Source organism: Fundulus heteroclitus, chromosome 13, assembly GCF_011125445.2.
Source record: "Fundulus heteroclitus isolate FHET01 chromosome 13, MU-UCD_Fhet_4.1, whole genome shotgun sequence".
Taxonomy (NCBI): Eukaryota; Metazoa; Chordata; class Actinopteri; order Cyprinodontiformes; family Fundulidae; genus Fundulus; species Fundulus heteroclitus.
Window position 1 is genome coordinate 35,023,663 of NC_046373.1, and position 25,572 is coordinate 35,049,234.

Here is a 25,572-nt window from a genome sequence, read left to right on the forward strand (position 1 = left end):
CATAGTCTGTTCTTCCTTTTGAGAGAAAGCTCCACAGGAAATTTGGGCTACGTCGCATAAAGCATCTCCGAGCTATGAGGTGTCAAACATCCAATGCTTTTCAATGGGGGACCAAACCCCTTATGGTCCCAATAATGCATGCCCATATATGGCGCTCCAGTATAGCTCAGATGGTAAGTGCAGGCTTTGCATGCAAGAGGTCGTGGGATCGAAACCCGGCGTGGGAGACTAAGATTTTTGTATTATAATCCCCACAGTGTGTATATTAAAACATGTGTGCTGATCCCATGAAGTATTTTTTGTACCACCCGCCATTTTGAGTTACCATGGCAACGTTATAAATGACGTATTTTCTCCCTATTTGAGGCTCATCCCAGTATAGGATTTGGACCAAACTAACAGAGTACACTCACCCAGTGAAACCAAACACTACCATGTTAGCGGCTAATGGTTAGCATGTTGCTAACCGGAAGTAGCTCTAGGAAGCCTGTACAAATTTTTGCTTGACAGATTTGGTGAATTTTAGGATTTTCTCCCATTTTAGGCACTTCTCAGTACAGGATTTCAACCAAACTAACAGAGTAACATCACCCGGTGATACTGAACAAAACCATGCAAGCGGCTATCTGTTAGCATGTTGCTAACCAGAAGTAGCCTTAGGAAGGTCCTATCAACTTCTGCTTAGCCAGGGTTCTTCTGCCTTTACAGACAGAGAGAGGGCTGCAGCTGTCAGTGAGTCTCCATGACAACGCTGCTAGCAAGAGGCTCCTAGGAGGTCCACTGACTTAACATGGCATCTTTCGACGGCCGCTGCGGGGGCTGTGAAGACCGTAGAAAGCTGAAATTCGCAGTGTTGCTTCCTGTTGCTACTTCTGACGGTACGGTATGCACCAAGTGGCAGGCGCCTTGCTAAATTTCTTCAGAAATGTTCTAGTTAGGCGCCTGCCATAGCATTTGCAATGAGGAGGCAGTGCTGGGCGAAGCACAGCACTGCCTCCCAATGCAAATGCATGGGCAGGGCCTATTACTATTCACCTCTAAAGGCGTCTCTTTATTAGGCGCCTGCCTAGCATGTGCCTAGCATAGCATTGGTGTGGCATTTATAGATTTTTCACAAATCACCTCAGACCGACACAAACCCGAAACCTCCCCCATTCATTTCCTATGGAGCGGTTTTGAAAAATGACGTCTGAAAATCCAAAACATCACATGTTTTCGCATCGTCGCTACTCCTAAACCGTTTTATGTACAGACATGAGACTTTCACACATGAATGTGCCAACCCTTCTGGCACTCACAAAAAAGGAATTTTGTGGATAACTGTTACGGTTTTTCCGCAGGAACAATTTGTTCGGGAGTAGCGAATGTGCAAAATCCTAAAAACGCTTTGGAGATGCATTTTCCCAAATCATCCACTTTTTTACATCGTCGCTGTGGCTACACCGATTCTTGTACAAACATAAAAATGAGCTTCCTGGTCCTCAAAAGCCTGCTGATACTCATGGTGAAAGAATTATTTTGATATCTCTTATACTTTCTGAGCTACAGCGATTTGTTCGGGACCGTGTTTAGAGGATTTCTGAAAATCCATAAAAATCGCCTTTATATCATAATTTTTTACGCCTTTATTAAACTTTTTCCAGCAAAAAACTATAGCTTTTCTTCTTCCCCTATCCGTTACGGACTAAACACAGAAAAAATTACGTCTCTACCATTTATGGATCAAGAGATATGAAGCGTTGTTCGGGGCAAAGTTCTCAATTATAATCCAATGGGACTTACTGTGACCAAAGTGTCATGCACTTCTGCTGCAGGTGTGTGAGTGAGTTTCCATGACGACGGAACTCTGAGGGCCAGAGCTTACTACAGGTCAGGGACAGGCTGCACAGTGGTAGATGTAACAAAACATATATCTACAGCAATATATATGTATATATATGTATTTATATATATATATGCAGAACTGCCTGCCAATACGCCACTGAATCAGGGTGGGTTAGAACTTTTCAAATTGTTTAAATATTTTGCTTCTTCTTGGTGTACAGGCCACAGGTTCCTTTCTGTTTGAACTCCACCTGTTGAAATGACAGTTGGTGCGATGGTTAGTGTGTGTCAGCCTGTGCTGAAGGAGGGCATGATTCCTGACTTCTATATATATATATATATTTAGATAGATAGAGAGAGAGAGAGAGAGAGAGAGAGAGAGAGAGAGAGAGAGAGAGAGAGAGATGTTAGAGTATAGTTTGTGTGTTTCTTATATTAATATGTAACTGCAAAATATATAACTGTGTGAATATGTCTTATACACTTTTGCTGCTCGGCCAATGAGATTGCTGTATTATCAGCTGTTAGCCTTCAACCACTTCATCATGGCTGTGCACGTAAAGTGTTGTATGCATCTGTTTCCAGACAAATAAAGCCAAATAATACAAACTTCTGGTGCCAGCTGCCAGACATCTTGATGGTAAAGAGAAAATAAATCAATTTTCTAACACGCTTATCTCTGCTGGGTTTGCGAGGGGTGCTGGTGCTGATCTCCAGTTGTAAATGGGCAACAGGCACAGTACAACCTGTAGGATTGTCGCCCTAGCGGCCGCCAGCATCCGGTGGGACATTTAGAATGACTATGTCAGCAGCTTCCTATAAGCCTACAACATCACTACAACCTGTTCGACATTTTCCATGCGCTTCACGTCAGACCCCGTTAGTACATTGATCAGTGTCCATGACCCTCTTCTGGGAGCCACTGGTCTAAATCCTGGCTGTGGAGATTCAAGTTGGCCACATCAATCTCAATGCATCTGATATTGAACATTCCTTTATGATGTTACTTCTATGTTGCTTGCATATTAGAGCTTTTCAAATTATTGAAATATTTCACTTTTTGTTAAATAAATACATGCTTCTCTTTTTTTACATTTGCTTTTTGTGCTGCTGTATTGTCCAGGTCACTGTTAAAAAATAGGTTTTCAATCTTTTATTTAGGGACTGGATAATAAGCAGCAGCTCAAAAATAATTACTATATTGTTTTATGTACTTTTACTTTCTAACAAACTTGAATAACTTGTAACCTACTGCACTAAATTACAGTCAATACAGCACAAACACACACTTTAAAAAGCCGTGTCCAAAGCATGAAGAAACCATTTCATCAGACATAATGTTTGTCTGGTGAGGTGGAACACAAAGTTTGTGCTTCCAGAACCTTTGAAAAGCTGTCAGCATATATATATATATATATATATATATATATATATATATATATAAAGCTTGAAAGCAATACAAAGCTTACCACATAACGCGTTATTGAACTCGGTTTCCCATGATGCTTTAGGGACATAAACACGGAAGTAGAAGGCATTACTGCGCTTGCGTGCTAGACCGACCTGCTGGTCGCAGGCGTATGTTTTCTCCGTTTCAATCTAATTTTATCTTCTTACCATATGTTATTTTGCAGGCGTACTTCATTGTTTAATACACAACAGAACTGTCTTAACAGTTGAACGGCAACCGATGTCCTTCCGCATCCGCTATCTCTTTTCGTACAGAGAGCTCTCCTCGGGTTATACAAACAAACGGCCAACGACCATATTTTAATATGACTCACAAGATATCTGACAACCATTGATTGTATCACAAACAAGGTGGGATATCATGTTGCTGTTTTGTTCTGTGTGGGATTCTGTGTGGGAACTTTGTTTTCTTTTTTCTCTCTCTCTCTGTTGAGGTGTTCGGTACCTTTCTGTCGCTGAATACTTCCCTCTGAGTCGTCTGGAGCTGTGGAGCAAGGATGGCGTATGTTAAACATATCACTATAAAAACGGTAATGAATGCTTACTGTAAATGTTTTCATGTGCTCATGTTTGATCGTCTGTGGCAGGTTCACCTGAGCGACAGTCCTGGGATGGAGGTTCTTGCCCAGCTGCTGTGGGTTGCCACCTACACGCAGCTGGAGGCAAGTGAACCGAAATCTCCAGCTCCTGTGACGGCCTCCCCTCCCCCGGTCAGAAGTTCCCCCCCTCCTAGGCTGGTGGTGGTCGGCGAGGTGGCGTCTCCACGTCCTTCCAACCCCTTCGAATGGACACTCGTGGAAGGTGGCCAGAAGGTAATGACTTATTTGATTTTAATTTTCCTTTTTAGCTTTTTATATGCTTTAGCACATTTGTGCCTCTGAGTGATTTGTGGTTTCAAACATTCATGAAGCAGCAGGTCCAGGGTGATGTCAGTCCACACACCAGCAAGAGGATGGTTGACCAACAGGTCAGTACTGGCTAATCTTATACTAAATCGGTGTCTGCACTTAATGTACGCATTAATGTATTTTAAGCATTTTTTTTTAAAGGGAGACCTGCTGGACTCTTCCATTCCTCCAAATCCTGTGTGGTTCAGCCCGGCGTTGCTGGAGGAGATGGAACGGATCGTCCCCTCGTCTGGCTGTGACTTCCTGGAACCCACTTGTGCTCCGAAGGGGAAGAAGGTGTGTTTATGATATATTTGTTTTCTCCTCCTACCACCTGGGATTATGCAGCAACCGTGTTGTTGGTTCTAAAAGACAAACTGGAAGAGCAGCATTCATATATGGTTGCAAAAACCATTTTTTTTTCTATGCTTACGGTTGTACTGAATGTTTTTTGATTATTTTCGCTTTATGCAGATAGTACATTATACGTTCTGTCAATGTTGAAATCTCTTTCAAATTTTCAGTTCAATGTTAAATGTTGATGGATGTTGTGGACATGTTTTAGACCAAGGGAGCGCTGCCTGAGAAGACCAGGCCCGTCCGCCACCAGCCAAGGAGAGAAGTCCCTCCGACTGAGGTAGGTGCTCCAGCTATGTCATCTTCCTTCTCTCTGGAGGGGAGCAGCCAGTTACATTGCATGCACAGTCCCTGATAATAAACACAAATGTTTCAACCCTGCCTGGCTCCTACAGTGTTTCTGATCATTATTAATAGTTGTAAAAAATAATTTGTAAATTTTCAGTACCTAAATGTTATTGACCAAAAATTAATATGCACCCTTTTTCTGATGTTCACACAGGACTGTGCGCTGGAACCTGCCGTTTGCGGTTCACCAGTCCGGTCTGTGAGGGCTACACATTCCCAGGCGGACAGGAAATATGGTATTTATTCACGTAACCATCAGTGTGCATGCATGGCTCTGACCTTTTTGGCTTATCACAATGAGGGGTTGCAGTTTGACAAAGTGTTACTTGACAGAGTGCTTGAAAAAGGAGATGCACTGTATGTTGGTACAAAACAGCAGCTCATGTTGGATGGTACATTTACTGACGATCACTTGACAGTGGAAGAGATGCCCAAGCAGGTATTGATGGACAGGAACATCTACACTGTACACACAACAGGTATTAGAGTTGGTTTTGTCTTCCGACATAATGACAGCCCTCCAACATCACGACGCTTGGGTTTGGATCTTGCCTCACAACTGGAGTGCCTGTGTGAAAATGTGACCCATGCTTTCCTTCTGGTCACTCCAGAGTTCATTGCGGTTTTCCGTGACAGAGACGGCAGGTTTGGAGTTTTCGATTCTCACTCACGGAATTCAGCAGGCCTCCCCCACTCGAACGGAACAGCAATAATGAAGACGTTTAGCAACTTGACACTCATGGTTCAGCATATTTACAAACTCTTTCAAAACCGTGGGCCCCGTGCCACTTATGAGTTTGTACCAGTAGGGTTTGTCAATGATTTTGATGATGCCCCTCCTCCTGCCTTGGACTCTGTGAATATTTCCCCTGGACCCACAGAAGCAAGACCAGAGGTGCAAAAACCAGAGAGCACTTCTGACAAAGAGGAAATGCCACCTTGGCTTTGCGATGTAGCCAATGCTGTAGAGGAAACCTTCCCAACAGTCCCAGATGTGTCCAAAATGCCTAAAGCCAGGAGACAAAAAGTAAAGCAAAGGATTCAAGCACAGCTAGGACACAGTTTACCTAGAAAGATAAAACAAAGCACATCCCAAAAAGAAAGGTGTGAATTTTGTCCAGCATTCAAGTTAAGTAAACTACAAGCCTTAAAAAAAACGTATGTCCTTAAACAACAGCAAAGGAAGGACAACATCACCAACAGATACAAGAATGATCCTGCTTTTCGTTGGAGACAAATTAATTATGTCAAGGAAAGATACAAAACTGATCACACCTTTAGGACAAGACAAAAAACGTACATGGGGCAGCATCAAAGAGAGAAATACAGCAAGGATCCTTTGTACCAAATCCGAAAAAGAGAGTATATCAGAACACGTTACAGCAGCAATCCCACCTACCGCACCCGACAGAAAAGATATGTGACGTAACAATACAGCAAGAATCCCACTTACGGCACCCGACAGAACAAATACGTGACAGAAAAATACAGCAACAATCCCACCTACCGAAGCCGCCAGAAAATGTACATTAACGTAAGATACACAGATCCCGAATTCAGAGCCGGGCAGAAAACACTCATGAGTAAATATATGAGGGAAAAGTATCATACCAACTTAGCGTTTTGGGTTCAACATATTAAAAAATGTGCCATCAACAAAAAGCTAAGGCTGTCAAAGGAAGCGCTTTCCAAAGATTGGACAATGCGGTGTGCTCTGCGAATTCGTAGGAAATACAGGAGGAACTTTGGCCACCACCAGGAAGCTCCAAAGCCTCAGATCAGCCCAGAAATGAACGCAGCAATAAAGAAATTCCAGGACAAAATTCGCCATGGACCCACAAACGTCTGCACGGTGTGCCACAGAGCTCTCTTCCCAGGACAAGTGAAACATTGTAACAGGGGGAAGTATAAAAAGAAGATGAAAGTGGTGGCTGAGTGCTTAACGGGTACTTATGTACACGTCTGTGGATCTGCATGCTCTGCCCCATGTTCTGTACCTGAGGAGAGGATGCAGGAATGGATCTGCTTCACATGTGACAACCACCTATTTAGAGGAGGGATGCCACCAATCACCGCTGCAAATGGCTTGCATCTGTCACCCATTCCCCCGGAGCTTGCTGGGCTGAATGTGCTGGAAAGGCAGCTAATATCCAAAATTATCCCATTTGCAAAGATCGTTTCTTTGCCAAAAGGACAGCAAAAAGCAGTACATGGAGCTGTTGTATGTGTTCCTTCTGACATGGAAACAACTGTCAACAGTCTCCCACGGCCCAGCACAGAAGCCCAGCTCTTCCAGGTCAAGCTGAAGAGAAAAATAAAATTCAAAGGACATCAGTACTTCTACACCATCAACATGAAGAATGTGCTGGTTGGTCTGGCCACACTTAAACGGACCCATCCCGATTACAGGGATGTTACTGTAAACGAAAGTGCTGCCTTTGATTTTCAAGAGGATGAGCCAACCGAGGAGTCTATCCCTGAATCTGACCATGATTCGGATGTGGCAACGGAACAACAACCTGAGCACATAGGGGAAGAGCATCAGGCTCTTCGGCCTGGTTTAGTCTTGGACACCTGTATGCAGCCCCCCGACCTGGCACAGGAAGTCCTTTCTTATGGAGATGGTATTTTCAGCATCGCTCCTGCCCAGGGAAACAAACCTGTTTCCTTCTTCGGTGTTCCCAGGCTTGAATCCATGGCTTACCCTGTGCAATTCCCCACTGGAAGAAACACCTTGGATGAAGCCAGGCGAGTCAAGCTGTCTCCGAGTATGTATTTCAATGTACGTCTTTTCTCGGTAGACACTAGGTTTGCGGCAGACCAGAGCTATCTTTTCTTTGCTCAGTTTGTCACTGAGACCCACATGGCCAACAACAGCATGTCTATCCAAACACGGAAAGGGAAACCGACGACCAAAGATGGACGGAACATTTCCAGTAAAATGCTCCAGGATAAAGAAGAGGTGGAAACGCTAATCCAGAATAAAGAGGCCACTCGTTTCATGCAACCGTTACGAGGCACTCCAGCTTATTGGGAAAAAGGCCTCCGTGATTTGCATGCCATGGTTCGGCAGCTTGGAAAACCTACCTTCTTTGTGACCTTCTCCGCGGCTGAAATGAGATGGCCAGAGTTCATTGAGGCCATCAAAGCTCAGCATGGAGAACAGGTAGCGTTTTCAGATCTTGACTGGAATGCAAAGTGCGATATTCTTAGAAGCAATCCGGTCACTGTCATGTGCATGTTTGAGAAGAGAGTGGACGCGCTTTTCACAGACCTCATTCTTTCCCCAGCACAGCCTCTTGGACCTGTTGAGGATTACTTTTATCATGTGGAGTTTCAGGCAAGGGGTTCACCTCATATACATGCAGTGATCTGGATTAAGGATGCACCCGAGATGGAAGACCCGGCATGTTGCGATGGAGTCATAAATTTCATCGACCGCTACATTTGCTGTCAACTGCCCGATGAAACCGCAGACCCCGAGCTCCATAAAATTGTCAAGGAGGTTCAGATGCACAGCAGAAAGCATTCGAAATCGTGCAAGAAAGGAAACGTCGAATGCCGATTTGGATTCCCCAAACTACCGATGGAAAGAACCACGATCACTGTCCCTCAGTTCGATTTGGATTTGGAAGATGACGAGAAAAAAGCTGAGCAAGTAAAGGAAAAGAAAGGTCGGAAGAAGTCCAAAAAATCCAGATCCAGAATCATCTCTACACTACAAACGGTGGCTAAGAAGAAGCTGAAGCCTGTAAGGGATTTACTTATGGACGAAAAATCATCTTTCAAGGATTTGTCGGAGCTACTCCAGGCTTGTAACATGACCAGGCAGGAATACAGGTACTATGTTGACGCTCTCACTTCTGGGATGGTGGTAATGATGAAGCGGGACCCCAGGGACGCTTGGGTAAACGGTTACAACCCAGTTCTCCTCCGTGCGTGGAATGCCAACATGGACATTCAGTATGTGCTTGATGAGTACAGCTGCATCGAGTACATGATGTCCTACATAGCCAAGCCAGAGCATGAAATGGCACAGTACCTCAAGTCTGTCGTTGAGGATCTGAAGAAGTCCAATGTCAACCAGCAGGATGAGATGAAGAAGATCATGCAGGCTTATTCAAAACGAGAGGTCAGTGCTCAGGAGTCTGTAGCACGCACCTGCAGTCTACCTCTTAAGAAGTCGTCACGTAGTGTCATTTTCATTCAAACGGGTGAAGACGCTGTGAAAATGAGTCTTCCAATGAGCAGACTCATGAACATGGGCCCAGATGAGGAGGATATCTGGATGAAAGGATTGCCAGACAAATACGTCAAAAGACCTCAAAATGTGGAATTTGAAGACATGTGTTTGGCTGTATTTGTCTCTGAATACAGGGTCCTGTATGGTAGGTGTTATAAGAATTATTATTCTGAAGTCACTATGGCCTCACACCACTCGGACAGAGGAGGCCTGGAGACCTGATGTCTGTGTATAAGATCCACTGTTTTCTGATTGCAAGGCCAAATGCTGCAGCTGCTGAGGGATACTGATTGTTTACGATAGACTGTCTTTGTTTTGTCTCATGGGAAGGCCACGGTGCAGTATTAGGGGAAGCCCGAAAAGTGACACAGACAGAGACAGGGCAGACAGAGACTGCAGCGGAACCGTGGGGTGCGATTACTTTCCATCTATGTGAATCTGCTCTGTTTCTCAATAAAAGTGCTGGAACGTTATACCACCGTCTCGTCATTTAGTAAAGATGGGAACTCAGTTACTATTGTTTAATATTCCACCCAAAACTCCCACAACAGTAGGCAAATTGAAGGACCCAATGCAATCCCTCTCTTAAACGAAGCCGGATACATCCAGAAGAGAACAGTGGGGAAGCCAGCCGTCATTAGATTCACTCGTTTCTCCGAAAAGAAACAGCCGGAAAAATTTTACAGGCGGCTCCTGAAGTTGTACTTGCCACACAGGAGCGACGAGGATCTCAAAAGTCAGGAACACCCATCTTATGAAACCTTCTACAACAATGGACGTCACCGTAGGTGGAGTGTCAAACAATGGGTAGACTTTAATCGGAAGAGGTATGAAGGACAAGGGAAAAAAATCGACAAGATCATGGAGAAAATGAAAAAGCAAGGACCAGTTCGGAATGCTTGGAACACTTTTGCGCCCGAGGTTGAAGTCGAGCGTTTGGAATGTGTTGCGCAGCGGCCAGTGGTGGAACAAGACGAAGAGCAGGACCCGGTTCCCGAATACCAAATGGATGTAACCCTGCCGGCGATTGAAGTACCTAAACTGAGCCCTGACTTTGTGCGACAAATGTTCCGCAGTTTAAACCAGACTCAGTCATCCATATTCTATGCCATTCGTCATTGGTGCCTGCAGCGTGTCTGGGGTCAGAACCCAGAACCCTTCTTTTACTTCTTGACGGGAGGAGCCGGGTGTGGTAAATCGCATGTCATCAAATGCGTTTACCAGGAGGCAACTAAGCTTTTGCGTCAGCTTCCTAGATTGCGGGATGTCGGTGACATGTCTCAGCCCACTGTGCTCCTCACCGCTTTCACTGGGACTGCGGCGTACAACATTTCAGGCAAGACTTTGCATTCCATCTTGAAGCTCCCCAAAAGCTTGAAGCCACCTTATAAGGGACTTGGAAATGCCCTGGATGAGGTCAGAGCAGTTCTTTCCAATGTGGAGATCTTGATTATTGATGAAATCTCCATGGTTTCTAAAGAACTATTGGCATATGTTCACTGGAGATTTCAGCAGATCAAAGGGAACACAAGGCCGTTTGGTGGGGTCTGTGTTCTTGCGGTGGGAGACTTTCACCAACTGCCCCCCTTGGGAGCTTCAAGACCTCTTTGTGTCATGGAGGATGGTGTACTTGATCTCTGGAATGAGAATTTCTGCCTAGTAAGTCTAACCGAAATCATGCGGCAGAAGGATGACAAAGTCTTTGCTGAGCTGCTTAACCGGCTTCGCGTCAAAAGGAAAGCTGATGATCTCAGTGAAGAGGACAGAGCTTTGCTGACGCGGTGTGTTGCAGATCCCAAGGATTGTCCCTTGGATGTGTTGCACATATTTGCAACCAACAAACAGGTGGACGCACACAACGCTGCGGTGGTTGCCTCTTTAGGTACAGCGATTGTGGACGTTCACGCAGAGGACTACAGGAGAGAAACCAAAACAGGAAACATGGTTAGTTTGGGCAGTTGCGTTAGGGGCAAAAGTCGAGATTTGCGCGACCACATACAAGTTGGATTGGGTATTAGAGTTATGATAACGAGGAACCTGGATGTAGAGGATGGCCTGGTGAATGGAACCTTTGGAACAATAGCCGACATCGTTACGGACACCATAGACGGAACGGTAACTGTGAAACTGATCGGACTGAGACTGGACAATTCCACGGCTGGACGGACCAAAAGGATGCGTGGTAAACCGGACGACTTGGTATACGTTGAGAGATTCGAGGAGCAAAGTAGCATAAAAGGAGTGGTGCGACGGCAGTTTCCACTTAAATTGGCCTTTGGGTGTACGGCACACAAAGTACAGGGGATGACCATGCAGTCGGCAGTTGTTTCTTTAAAACGTATCTTTGAACCTGGCATGGCATATGTGGCATTAAGCCATACCACTTCTTTGGAAGGGCTTAAAATCATCGACTTTGATGAGAAGAAGATCTACGCTGATGAAAGTATCACAGCAGCTATGGATACGATGAGGCGAGCATCGTTCTTGAACACCAGCCCCCTGCTGCATTTCCCATCAAGTCCTCAGCACACTACATTGAAAATCGTCCACCACAATGTCGAAGGTCTTGTGTGTCACTATGAGGACATGAAGCACCATCATGAACTGGGATTGGCCGATATTCTGTGTCTTACGGAAAGTCATTTGTTTGGATCTTCTTGTCCAGCTTCTTTGCATATGGAGGGTTATTGTTTGTTTGCGCGCAACAGACATGTCTCCTACTCTAGCAGAGCTGACATTGCTACCAAGGAAGGGGGGGAGTAGCAACTTACTGCAGGAGCATTCTCCAACCTGAGGAACGGAGATACTTTCACAATGTTACAGATCTTGAGTACAATGTGATTAGATTGGACGCTCCGATATCCGTCCTTGTTGCTACAGTTTACAGGCCACCCAGTTATGATCTTGCCAGCTTCCTGAAAAACATTCACAGCTTCTTAGATGGTCTTAATTCTTTTGATATTCAGCCGGTTGTTGTATTGGGAGACTTCAATGAGGATCTTCTCTCTCCGGGAAGAAAAGCAATCAAGGAGTTGTTTGAAATCAAAGGGTTCACCCAGCTCATCTTGGATCCAACAACGGAAAAGCGCACCCTGATTGATCACATTTACATATCTCGCCCAGAATATTGTGTCCAGTCAGGTGTGTTGCAGACGTATTACAGTTACCACAACCCGGTATACTGTATTTTGTCTTCTTTCTCAGCTGCTGCCTCTCCTTGACTTTGTGAAGTGGAAAATGTGATTGGGCAGGACTATGTTGCTTTGTTCTTGATTTAATAGTCCCCAATCACATAGCACAGTTGACTGTTAAGGCCCTCTTAATAGTTTGAGTCTAACCATGAGCCTGCACTTGTGCAACTTTTTGCTGAGCAATGACTGCTCTCAATATGTTTTATGGCACAATTTGTTTCTCTTTCTTAGCAGTGCTCCCATTAGACTTTCCTTTGGTGGTTGTTGTTGTTGTTGTTGATGAGCCACTACTTGTACAGAGCTATACAGAGCACTGTGTTCCAGAATGGCCATTTTCCGCTCCGTTTATTATCTGGGAATGTGTATTTATTTCTCATCTCCGGAGTCTTCTCATCTTATGTCTGCTGCAGAATCTTCTCCTATCTCTGCTGCAGACTTTTCTCCTATCTCTGCTGCAGACTTTTCTTCTATCTCTGCTGCAGACTTTTCTCCTCATCTCTGCTGCCGATTTCTCTCCTATCTCCTGCAAACTTTTCCCCTTCATCTCTGCTGCAGACTTTTCTCTATCTCTGCTGCAGACTTCTCTCCTATCTCTGCTGCAGACTTTTCTCCTCATTTCTGCTGCAGACTTTTCTCCTATCTCTGCTGCAGACTTTTTCCTCATCTCTGCTGCAGACTTTTCTCCTATCTCTGCTGCAGACTTTTTTCCTCATCTCTGCTGCAGACTTTTCTCCTCCTATCTGCTTTCTCTACTTTCCGCCCTGTGCATGCTTCAGCCTCTTCTCCCTGTCTCTTTTTTTCCCCAAGTGTTAGTCTCTTTTGCAGGTTGCGCAAGGTGAAACGCATAGGTTGGTGCTTGGTGAACGTGAAGATTAACCTGGTAGACCTGGAAGGCAACCCACCATTTGCAGCAAGTTATCCAAATTACACATGGCAAAACCTAACAAATATTTTATTACAATTTTTCCATCACACTCTCATTCTGCCATTTCAACAGTCTCATGATTGTGTTTTTAGGTCATGTTGGATGCTGAGGTCTATCAGGAGGAGTTCTTTGTCAACATTTAAAGCTTTTGAGTAGGTATATACTTAAAATGTATGTAGCTAAAATCTGTAGGATGCTTGTGTTAAAATCTCAAAGGCTTTCTTGTATATCATGGTTTCTGTTAGAATTTGCACTGGACTGAGTTTGCCGTGGACTAAAGGAGAGACCAGATTGCCCTGTGACTGGCCGTAGTCTTCAGTTGGGCTTGCCAACCCACGGTGTAGACAAGAAGGTACCTTTGTATTCCGTTAAAATCACAAATGTCATTAAGGACATAAAAGGCCTTAAGTAAGCTTTTGTATTTTGTTTGTTATTTCAGATTGACCATCCCATTGAATCCTGTGTGGTTTAGCCCAAAGTTGCTGAAAGAAGTGGACCTGATCGTTCCTGCCTCTGGCTGTGTCACTCCGCTACCTACATCTTCTCCAAGGGGGAAAAAGGTATTCATTATATTTATGTAGATTTTCTGGATGATCATTTCAATTTCATGTCCCACAGATGGTTTAACAAACATTTCATTGCAATTTTGACTTTTATTACAAAGCTAGTGCGAGACGTTGTTCAGTACCCAATCCCTCCAAGCACAGAGGATGGTTGACCAAGAGTTATGTTTAAATTAGTTTCTCAGCTAAACATTGTGTGTCAATATATGGAGTAAGCCATTCTAAGCATTACTTTGTGTTAAAGGGAGACCTGCTGGACCTCTCCATCCCATCCCACACAGATTTTATAAATAGTGGTACTTTATACTTTGCACAAAATTAAAAGTTGCCATTTGAATTTTAATTTTTTTTTAACGTGAATTTAGCTCTGACAGAGATCACCTGCCAAGGACAGTGCTCCCCAAGATGGATGTTGAAGCCTTTTCTCACCCTTTTCCTTGTCCATCTTTTTTATATAGTAAAGCTTTCTTTTACAAACTAAAGGGTTTTTATGTTTGGGTTTTAGAAAAAGGTGAAGTATTTTAAGGCTGGTTCTGCAAGAAGTCTCTGAAATGTTTAATACAATTACTTGTTGTGACTTAGTGTGTTAAATGAACTGTGATGAACATTCAAACAGTGCAACATAGATTTATCATCTTATTACTTCATGGACGGAGAACTTTCAACTGTCAGACATTGTAAGATAAGACAGACATGGGAGAAATTTGGTTAACAATTACAGAGAAACTGCTGCTGATAACGACAAACTTTATAGATTTCTCCTTTTAATATAGGAGTTATGGAAGATCTAATAATTACAGTGCAGGAGGTTAAGCTAAGAACACAATAATTTTGAGCTGGAATATCTGGATATGAAAGTGATTGAAGAAGGTAAAAGACACAAGATTGAGAGTCTTGATAAGAACACTACTTACAATCCTTGTTTCTGTTCCTCAACAATAAACAAGGCCTGGTGTCTGCCAACCACCTTCAGAGGACTGAACACTCATAACATCCAACTAAATCGTTTTGTCCAAGCAGAGGAACAAGAAAAGAAGAAGTTTGGGAGGAACACGCTAGAGCACACACACCAAGATCTACAGTTCTTGCAATCTTTTGGCTTTGTTATATAGAGAGCCAGGATCTGATGAGTATCACAGATCCATAATTACTCGGTAAGGATAATTTTTAGATTCAATACGGGGTTTCATCTCGCTCAGATTGGCCCAGAGTGGGATTACCCTTGACTGGGCTGCATCGGTTTTTTACCATTTCTTACGAGGTGGCGTTTTTCTGGTGCGAGGCCCAGCCCGCCCTTTGATGCCCCCTACTGGTACTCTTGGATTTGTAAGGTTTGAAAGTGATGGATGTTTGTCCATGGGAATGGGAAGTGGAGGACCAAGTAGGAGGTTTCTTGGGGTGGAGGTAGAGTAGACGGATTTGACCTTGGTTACTGAACAGTCTTAGCCTACCTAGTCTAATGTAAATTTAAAATAATGTGCGCAAAGGAACCTAAAACAGGCCTAGCTCAAATAGTTGAACCCTAAATTGTAGATAAAATGCTTGGACTGTGGACTGTGTGTAAGGTTATGTATTTTGTTTATTTCAAATTGGCCATTTGGTTTTAGAAGATACAACAGCTGCCCCCATACAGGACACAGAAAACAATGACGTGTAAATGGCATCGCCTGTAAGACACACCTTATCTGTTTCTTACAGGAGATGCCCATTACACATGACCTCAAATGTATTTTAGTTCACTTTGTTTGGTCTCTCATTGTCCGAGAGCATGTTGTACTTGTACTTTTATCAATTATTGGCTGTTTGAAGTTAGTTCTGTTTTTTTAGTTAATAAATGTGTTCATCGTCAATATACTAATGTCTGTTTATTTGTATACATGACAATGGTGACTAATACATGGTTTAACGTGACTGCACTAACATTAGCTCTACAGTTTTCTTTATGGTGAACTTAAAATATGTCTTGATATATTGAAAATATTTAATGAAAAAAATTTCACGTCATATAAATGTAGAGCACCGAAGTTGACCCAAAAGTTTTGGAGATATATCATTGCTCCCAAGAAGTATATCTCAAATATTAATCATGCATAGTTTTTTCCCAGTCATTTCAGAAAGTTTCAGGGAATCATTACACACAGTGATATATTTTAAGCCTCTTTTGCAAATGTCATTGTAATGTCAAATGTAATTATGGAGAATAGTGCTGACTGTATGGATGTCCAGAGGACAGTCATGGACCCCCTTCATAGGTATATATTTGATAAAAGATCATTCTGAAGAAACTGGTTGTTGTCTGTACAGGCATGTTAAAGAAAGTTGAGTAAAAGGGAAAACATTTAGTGTTAAACAGTGCACCAGCAACAGAAAGAACTGCTGCTTTGTGAGGATTGCCGAGAAGAATCTGTTCAATTATTTGGGGAAAGCTTCCCAAGGAGAAGACTTAAGACGGAGTTGGTGGATCAAGAGCACCTACGTACAAACATGTACCAGGTATGGACTTAAAATGTGGAATACTGTGTCAGAAGTGCCTTTTTGGGACTAAAGACAAAAGAATCAGAGCTGTTGACTTGTGATCCACAGTACTGCATTGCAAACAAATGCATTAATTATATATGGAAAAACACATGCTAAATTGTAGGAAAAAGCAAAAGGAACATAAACAGGCATGAACATAAATAATTTTTCACTCAGAAGATATTCACATGGATGAGTTTATGTCAGACTCCATTGGAGCAGATGTATTACTTTTTTCTTCTGTGTGGATTGCACAGAATCTCGCTCTAAATGATTTGAAGTCTACAATGCACGTATGTACAGACTATTGCCTTTTATATATTTAAAAACTCCATTAAATAATTTGGTCTATGTCAGACGTTTTAAAACCTACAGATCCATATCTTAAACTCAGGGTTATCTGTAGACTCGGCCATTACGTCATAAGCAGCTGCCGACTCTGGAATCTGGCTGATCCCCATAGAAACGTCACCTGATTTAGCAGTAAAACCCTAAGCCGTCCTTTTTCATGAGATCTAACGGTGGAAATGTTTCATCAACAAGATGTGTTTTCAGCACATTTAACCTGCCGGTCAGTTTTGCTAATCGCTAATATGTAGCCCATGACTGATGACGTCATGGCCTGTGCGCGGAACTTTAGTTTAACAAAACATTTCTCTTTTTTCTTTTTTTTTTTCTTTCTTTTCTTTGGGGGGGGGGGGGGTCTACGAGTTTTTTTTTGTTTGGTTTCGTGTAAAGGTTGTGTTGCATATTTAGTAGAGATTTTGAAGAACTGACTGGTGAGCAGAACTACACGTCATGACGGATGTTTTCTCTCTGATTGGCTAACACACCAATCAAACCGGGTCAACGGCTTAATTCAGCTTCTTTCAAGTCTACCAGTTGAGGTAAGCGAGTTCTTTTGAGCTTTCTCCATGAAATGTTTTATTTTATTTCGTTTTATCGGTGTCAAATATAATTAAAATTGCGTCGGGTTGTTTCTTTGTGTGCTTTGATTAAGTTGAACTGAATTGGGATATTTTGTTTTAGCTGTGTTGAGATTCATTATCATCTTTAATGTCTATTTTAAATGTTTCATCTCAAAGTCGTATGGAGTTACTTTATGAAATTTATGAAGTGTTATTTAGAATGAAACAAACTGAAAACAAAGATTAGGTTTATGTGGATAACTGCTCAAAGATATAGAAGGTAATGATATTGCAGATCATCTAGCTAAGGTGTCTTTAAAAACAAAGCAGACTTATGGAAATAGCATATTGTAAATCTGAAATAAAATCAATTAAAAGAGCTAAATTAAATCTGAATGGCAACAAATGTGGGAGAAGCAACTAAATGTCATCTATTTCAAATACAAAAGAAAGTAGGGAATATGGAAATAATAGGAGAAAATCGAAAAGAACAAGTAGTAATGACAAGATTGCGGCTCGGACATACTGGATTAAATAAAATTTTACATATGATAGGTAACCAATCCAATAGGTAGTTGTGAATGTGGTATGGACATGGGAAACAGTAGAGCCATTGTAACAATTCATTGTGAAAAAATATACAGCAAGTAGAGAGAAGCTAAACAAGAAATTAGGAAATAGGATATAGAGACATTGGAAACTTAATGTTATTAATTAAACACAAAATAAATAAAACAGTTATTACATTTTGAAGGAAACAGGATTGTACATAAGAATTTAGATTAAAGGGAGACATTCTGGTCCGCACTCCAGCACAGTAGATGGGGGATAATGCATCTTAAGTTAGATGTCACCCGCTAGTAAAAACTCATAAAGAAGAAGAAGTTTTAGCTGTGATGATGCCGTGATAGCTAGCTGGCAGCTAATAGGATTGCATTTATATTAGGGAAGCTGGAAGTTTTTTAAAACCATAGAAGTCTGAAGATTTAGGGGGATTTTTTTTTTTAACATGTTTTTATGTGACATAAGTATCTTGGGGCTGTTCAGCATAAATTCTTTTCAAGCTAACTGGAACACTGTAGTACAAGATGTTCACCCCCTGATGTTGTATTCACGGGTCAAGATTCTACAATGCTCTCTTGCTTGTTAAGGTTAAAGGACTTTGTACTTTATTATAGAAAAGTGTGTTATTTCTTTGTTTGACTTTTAATATAAGTGCCAGAAGAAGTGTTTTCTTTCGGGAAATGGTTAAAGGGCTACATATTTTTATCTACTTTGAGCATTTTTTTTTTCTGTTAAACTACGACACACAGTTCAAACCTGGATAGATTATCATAAACACATAGCGGAATAATTACATCCATGTTTGTGATTTGTGAACCTTGGTCTGATTTGTCAACTTAAATAAAGGACAATTTCAGCACTTTTTGGCCATTTGGATCTAAAATTCTTAAGACAACCAACTTAATCTACATATTTAGACCACACATTTATTTTCACACAATAACAGTCATACATACACTCAAACACATACACACACTGATTAGTTTGATTAACTCTTCATTTATGCCCATCTTACTATCATAAAACAAATGTATTATAAATGTAGATTCCCCCCCCCCCCCCGCCCCCCAGTTCTCTTTGCTCTTATTTGAAAGCATGCCACGTAAGGGACGTCGCTCGGCTGCCAAGGTAAGATGGAGGAGGATGGACCCTGAGCCGGACATTGCCAAGGTATATTTATTATACATTGCATTTTTTTTCTTGTGTTATCATTTAAGTAACTGTTGGTAGTTTTGGCCTTAGGCATGATTGCAATCATTTCTGTGTTTTTAGCCCAGGACAACCCCCACCCACTCTGCAAGCTTGGACCCCAACTCAGTCTCCGGAGAAGAAGGTATCAATTTAGTTTTCAGTGACTCATTGTTCAAATATTTCATTCCTTGCTTACTCCATGTTATTCATTTGTCTCTTTTGATGCCTCGACTGCTGCAGTTCATGCCCTCGACCAGGTATGTTCCATGAAAAATCCAGGCTAATTTATTTGCAAAAATACAAATCCAGTTTACTTTGTAGTTGATCTAAACATCTATTTTAAACATTTCTTTCGTAGACGTGTGCCAAGGTGTGCCAGGAGGAGCCCCGTGCGCCATCGACCCCTATTGGTTCTCGTATGTAAAGAAAATCGTAGAATTTGTTTAATTCTCAAAGGCCTGAAGGTTTGATCTTGATGTGTGTGTCTCTAAACAGGTCGAGGGACGGGGTATCGCCATCGCGTGACGCAGTGGGGGCTATTCACGTGTCACGAGGCGTAGGCGTAAGTTTGTGCTCCTGGCCGAGGCTCCAGAGAAAAAGGTATATTAATTTTTTTATTTTGATTTGGGGTCTTGTTCACAAATGAGGGGAAGATGAGCGGGGACATCGACAGGCGGATTCATGCTGAGTCTGCTGTGAAGTGGGCACTGTACCACTTCATTGTGGTGAAAAGAGAGCTGAGCCAAAGGCAAACCTCTCGACTTAGGTCCATCTATGTTCCTGCCCTCATCTATGGTCATGAGCCTTGGTTGGACCAAGAGGCCTGGGAGGCATCTTGCAATTCCCCTGGAGAGTTGGCTCAAGTGGCTGGGGAGAGAGACGTCTGGGCCTCCCTACCTGAAGCAGCTACTGACCTCGGATAACTGTATCATAAACTAATCTTGGTGTGGAATGAAAATCCAATAAACATTCTTTTCTATGTCAGTTTGCTCTTTTGGTTGGCGACTCCCATTTGCGTGCTATTGTAGATGGGTTTGTCACCATGCCAGGGAGTACTTTCTCCTTAGGGTGCTGTCCTCTCCCGGAGCCTCTGCAGATGAGTGCGGCGTGAGGTGATGGATGCGGTTCTGCCTCGGACCCCAGACGTCATCTGTCTTTCTGGCGCCAAGCCAACAAACTTGAGTTCCAGCAGGACCATCCAGGAGGCGGGACGGGACTTTGACACTTGTTTCTTACCGTAAAGCAACCTCTGTGCTATGTAAGTTTATTATCCACTACATTTATTCATGATCAATTAAATATGAAAATATGATATGTTAATTGATTCTTCCATTTTGATTGAAATTAAAAGGTGGTTGTTTTGGACTTCCCCACCACGGCTCGTCGTTGAGGAGAGGGAGCAGGCACTCCTGCGACAGGAGTACAGCCGTGTGGCGGCCAAGAGAAGTAAGTGATGTACACAAAATATGTTTATACAAATACTTTAAGTCATGTCCATTATATGGTACTTAGCGGCATTGTTGGTGTCTGAAATTTTTTTAACTTTTTATTATTATTTTTTGGGAGGAGCTGAGTGGTAGGTGGTTTTGTACAACATAACTTTAATACTGAATTTGACCCAAAAAACACTTTTTTTATTGCCAAATGTGTATAATTTTGTTTCTTTGTCGTATTTTATTTATTTATTTTTTTGGTAGAGGTGGAGTACAACATAACTTTCAATACTGAATTTGACCCAGAAATTAGTAAAAACAAAAATAAAAACTTTTTTTTTTCTGCCAAGTGTATCTAATCTATGGATACCACAATGTTTGCCTGGCTGACACTAAGAATGGCAGTGTGTTCTTTTTCTGTGTAGGTGTTCGGTACCTGCCGGTAATTGAGCACTTCCCTCTGAGCCACCTGGAGTTGTGGAGCAGGGACGGTGTAAGTTAGATTTCTTTCTTTCATTGGACTTAGGCTTGCTGTGTATAATAAAATATTTTCTATAACTGCATTTCAGGTTCACCTGAGCGACACACCTGGTATGGAGGTCCTTGCTGAGTTGCTGTGGACTGCGGTCTGCTCGCAACTTCAGATAAGTGCTCCTGTTTCTGCTTCTCTGTTTCCTTCTGCTTTTCCACCTTTCTCTGCCTCTCCTGTCTCTGCTGCGGCAGGTTGTCCCCCTGTCTCCGCTGCTGCGGCATGTTGTCCCCTGTCCCCGCCTCTGGCGGCATCTTGTCCCCTGTGTCTGCCGCCTGGGTCTTGCGGCATATTTGTCCCCCTGTCTCCGCTGAGCGGCATCTTGTCCCCCTGTCTCTGCTGCTGCGGCATCTTGTCCCCCTGTCTCTGCTGTGCGGCATCTGCTGCCCGAGGCCTTCTGTCTCCCCCCTCCATCGCTGTCATCTGTCCCTCTGCCTGACCCTCTGGTCTGCGGCTCCCCCTTGCCTTCTCCCTCTGACCCCTTCCCCTCTGCTTTCTCTCTCTGCGTCACTGCCCCTTCTCCCTCTCCTGCTGGATTCCCCTTCTCCCCCTGCGGAACCCCTTCTCCCCCTGCGTCAAACACTGCCCCCTCTCTCCCCCTGCGTCACCCCTTCTTCTCCCCTCTGCGTCACCCCCTTCTCCCTCTGCGTCACCCCCTTCTCCCTCTGCATCACCCCCTTCTCCCTCTGCCTGACCCCCTTCTCCCCCGCCTTGACCCCCTTCTCCCTCCGCCTCACCCCCTTTTCCTCTGTCTCTGCCTCCCGCCCAGTCTCTCCTTTAGTCCCTTCTCCCCCTGTCTCTGCTTCTCGCCCTGTGCTGCTTTCCACCTTGTCTCAACTTCTCCCCCTTCTTCCCATGTCTCAACTTCTACCCCTTTCTCTGCTTCAGTCTCTTCTCTCTCTGTTTCTGCTTCTCGCCCTGTGCCTGCTTCCCGCCCTTGTCTCAACTTCTCCCCCTTCTTCCCATGTCTCGACTTCTCCCCCTGTCTTTGCGAGACGTCCTCCTCCCAAGGCTTGTTGTGGACGGCAAGGTGCTTGCTACGAGTGCTTCAGACCCCTTCCACTAAACTGTCATTGGTGATGGCTAGAAGGTACTGGATACATGGTTATTTTTTCTTAGTCTTCAGTTGTCATTTGTTGTGAATTGGCACTATATAGATACACTTTTGTGTAGGTATGTACTTAAAACGTATGTAGTTAAGATCTGCAGGATGCTTATGTTAAAATCTCAAAGGCATTCTTGTATATCATGGTTTCTGTTAGAATTTGCACTGGACTGAGTATTGCCGTGGACTGAAGGAGTGACCAAATTGCCCCGTGACTGGCCATAGTCTTCAGTTGGGCATGGCAACCCACGCTGTGGACAAGAAGGTACCTTTGTATTCCGTTGAAATCACAAATGTCAGTGAGAACATAAAAGGCCTTAACTAAACTTTTTTATTTTGTTATTTCAGATTGGCCATTTGGTTCTAGGAGAAGATTCCAGGACACAGAAAACAATGACATGTGTAATTGGCATCACCTGTAAGACACCAGCTGATCTGTTTCTTACAGGAGATGCCCATTACACATGACCTCAAATGTATTTTAGTTCACTTTGTTTGATCTCTCATTGTCTGAGAGCATATTGTAGGCCTACTTGTAATTTTATCAATTATTGCTGTTTGAAGTTAGTTCTGTTGTTTAGTTAGTTAAAATGTGTTCATTGTCAATATACTGATGTCTGTTTATTTGTATACATGACAATGGTAACTAATACATGGTTTAACGTGACTGCACTAACATTAGCTGTACAGTTTTCTTTATGGTAAACTTCAATTATATCTTGATATCTTGGAAATATTAATGAAAAAATTTCCGGTCATATAAATGTAGAGCACAGAAGTTGACCTAAAATTTCTGGAGATAAATCATTGCTCCCAAGAAGTATATCTCAAATATTAATTGTGCATAGTTTTTCCCAGTCATTTCAGAAAGTTAAGTGAAACTCAGATGTGAAATCATTACACACAGTGTAATGATTTTAAGCCTCTTTTGCAAATGTCATAATTATGGAGAATAGTGCTGACTGTATGGATGTCCAGAGGACAGTCATGGACACCCTTCATATGTATATATTTCATAAAAGATCATTCTGAAGAAACTGGTTGTTGTCTGTACAGGCATGTTAAAGAAAGTTGAGTAAAGGGAAAACATTTAGTGTTAAACTGCACCAGCAACAGGAAGAACTGCTGCTTTGTGAGGATTGCCAAGAAGAATCTGTTCAATCCTTGGGGAAAGCTTTCCAAGGAGAAGACTTAAGACGGAGTTGGTGGATCAAGAGCACCTACGTACAAACATGTACCAGGTATGGACTTAAAATGTGGAATACTCTGTGTCAGGACACTTCCAAACCAGACTCAATTTCAGAAGTGCCTTTTTGGGACTAAAGATAAAAAAATCAGAGCTGTTGACCTGTGATCCACAGTACTGCATTGCAAAAATGCATTATTAATATATATGGAAAACGGATGCTAAATTGTACGAAAAGCAAAAGGAAAGCAACATTAAAAATGAAAAACAACAAACGTACCAAACATAAAAAGCAGTGCAAGTATTTAATTAAACTAGGAGATTATTTCACAAGTGCACATTGATGGAAAAAGGCTTCTTTTAAAAATGTTGCCAACTTTTAAACAGTGCTTGTAAAGGCTTTCATTCTGAGGTCCACAATTCCACTGCAATGCACAGGAGAGCCTCCCAAGCAGAATAAGACAGCAAACATTGAAATGTAAACATAAGCTTGTTGCTTGCTAAGTATGTGATTGCTACATCTTCCAGAACGTGTAGATTTTGTCTGTCACGTGAACATGTTTAAATCTTACGTTGAGCACACCTTCTTGTCATGTGTCACCCTTACCCTTTGAATCTATGCGGAACTGTCCAGTGCTGAAATGCTGCAGGACTGTCCTGTTGGCTCAGTGCCTAATCCAAGGAGCCTCTTAGGAGCACTGATGAAGGAGATAGGCTCCTGTGTTAAGCGTTGACTCATGGCAATTGGTTAATTACTAAAATATTGGAAATATTGGGATATTTGTCTCAACTTCCACAGTGACAGCGCTCTGATGCGATTGGTTTGTTAAGTGCCTGAGGTGCCTTTACAGACAACAGTTTGGATAGAGTACATACACATTTTGCCTTCCTGCACCACAACTCTTTTTTTCAAACACTTGTATCAAACCTCTGAATCGCAAAGGTAACTCTTACGGTTAGGACGGTACGCACCAAGTGGCAGGCGCCTTGCTAAATTTCTTCAGAAATTGTAGTTAGGCGCCTGCCATAGCATTTGCAATGAGGGAGGCACTGCCTCCCATGCAAATGCTGGAGGCACCTATTACTATGCACCTCTAAATGCGTCTCTATCTTATTAGGCGCCTGCCTTGCATGAACAATGAGGAGGCAGTGCTGTGCGAAGCACAGCACTGCCTCCCAATGCAAATGCATGGGCAGGCCTATTACTATTCACCTCTAAACGGCTTCTTTATTAATATTCTTAATTATTTGTGCGTTAATGCGGCCCGAACCGTAGCTTGCACCCCCACAATATAGGTATCAAAACGTGCGGTTCGGTTCGGTCGGCAATAGTGTGCTACTACTACTTTTATTGGGGTTTCGAGTTACCATGGCGACAAAATTAACGAAAACCACCCCAAAAAAAAACCCATAGGAATGAATGGAGTCGGGAAGAAAAAAGCCTCAAAATGACCATTTTCAACGCTGTACTGTGTCGTCATGCTTTCACCTACGAACACCGTTTAACTTCCAGTTTGTAGATATATCTGTGACCTACTCAGAAGTGAAAACGGGATGTGGATATCTTTTATCGTCTCTTCACAGTTACTCCTCAAAGCTCATGTCCAAAAATCAGCTAAATCATCGTTTACAATGAAAGTCAATGACGGAATTCTCCAACCGCTAGAGTGGCCCACTCTAGTTTTTAAGATTTCAAAACTCCGAACAACTGACCTTTCTCGCTCAATTTTCACTCTACGTAGAAAATTATACATCAAAACGTAGGTATTTTGTCAGGATTCGGGAAATGTAACCCTCATTGGTGTGGCTTTATAGATTTTTCGCAAATCACCTCAGAGCGACACAAACCCGAAACCTCCCCCATTCATTTATGGAGCGGTTTTGAAAAAATGACGTCTAAAAATCCAAAACATCACATGTTTTCGCATCGTCGTACTCCTAAATCGTTTTATGTACAGACATGAGGCTTTCACACATGAATGTCCCACCCTTCTGGCACTCAAGAAAAATAATTTTGTGGATAACTGTTACGGTTTTCCACAGGTAACAATTTGTTCGGGAGTACGAATGTGCAAAATCCTGAAATCGCTTTGGAGCTGCATTTTCCCACATCATCCAATTTTCATCGTCGCTGTGCCTACACCGATTTTATTAAAAATATGAAAATGAGACTACATGGTCATCAAAGCTGCTGATACTCACAGTGAAAGAATTATTTTGATATCTCTTATGCTTTTTTAGCCAGAGCGATTTGTTCGGGGATCATTTTCAGAGGATTTCTGATTTTAAAAAAATGTCCTTTAGATAATAATTTTTTACGCCTTTATTAAA

General features: G+C 42.6%; 2 protein-coding genes, 1 long non-coding RNA gene and 1 pseudogene across 5 annotated transcripts; all 4 read left to right on the forward strand.

Annotated features, from left to right (window-relative positions):
* Nucleotides 1–3,514: 3,514 nt before the first annotated feature.
* On the forward strand, nucleotides 3,515–6,667 carry LOC118565133. Its single transcript, XM_036144810.1, has 7 exons — nucleotides 3,515–3,563; nucleotides 3,729–3,796; nucleotides 3,882–4,106; nucleotides 4,205–4,261; nucleotides 4,344–4,478; nucleotides 4,747–4,818; nucleotides 5,041–6,667. The coding sequence occupies exons 1-7, from the start codon at nucleotides 3,515–3,517 to the stop codon at nucleotides 6,313–6,315; spliced, it is 1,881 nt and encodes a 626-aa protein (XP_036000703.1). The 3' UTR covers nucleotides 6,316–6,667.
* Nucleotides 6,325–12,884, forward strand: LOC118565512. The gene is made up of 2 exons (XM_036145896.1): nucleotides 6,325–9,278; nucleotides 9,684–12,884. The coding sequence occupies exons 1-2, from the start codon at nucleotides 6,409–6,411 to the stop codon at nucleotides 11,890–11,892; spliced, it is 5,079 nt and encodes a 1,692-aa protein (XP_036001789.1). The 5' UTR covers nucleotides 6,325–6,408; the 3' UTR covers nucleotides 11,893–12,884.
* A 447-nt stretch (nucleotides 12,885–13,331) lies between these two features.
* Nucleotides 13,332–14,950, forward strand: LOC118565520. Of its 3 annotated transcripts, none has more exons than XR_004932405.1 (4): nucleotides 13,332–13,397; nucleotides 13,491–13,597; nucleotides 13,685–13,805; nucleotides 14,756–14,950. It is a non-coding gene; the product is annotated as an uncharacterized LOC118565520 (long non-coding RNA). The 3 variants fall into 3 exon arrangements; XR_004932406.1 differs by lacking the exon at nucleotides 14,756–14,950 and adding an exon at nucleotides 14,053–14,290; XR_004932407.1 differs by lacking the exon at nucleotides 14,756–14,950 and adding an exon at nucleotides 14,174–14,290.
* A 3,942-nt stretch (nucleotides 14,951–18,892) lies between these two features.
* On the forward strand, nucleotides 18,893–22,482 carry LOC118565134 (annotated as a pseudogene).
* The last annotated feature ends 3,090 nt before the right edge of the window (nucleotides 22,483–25,572 follow it).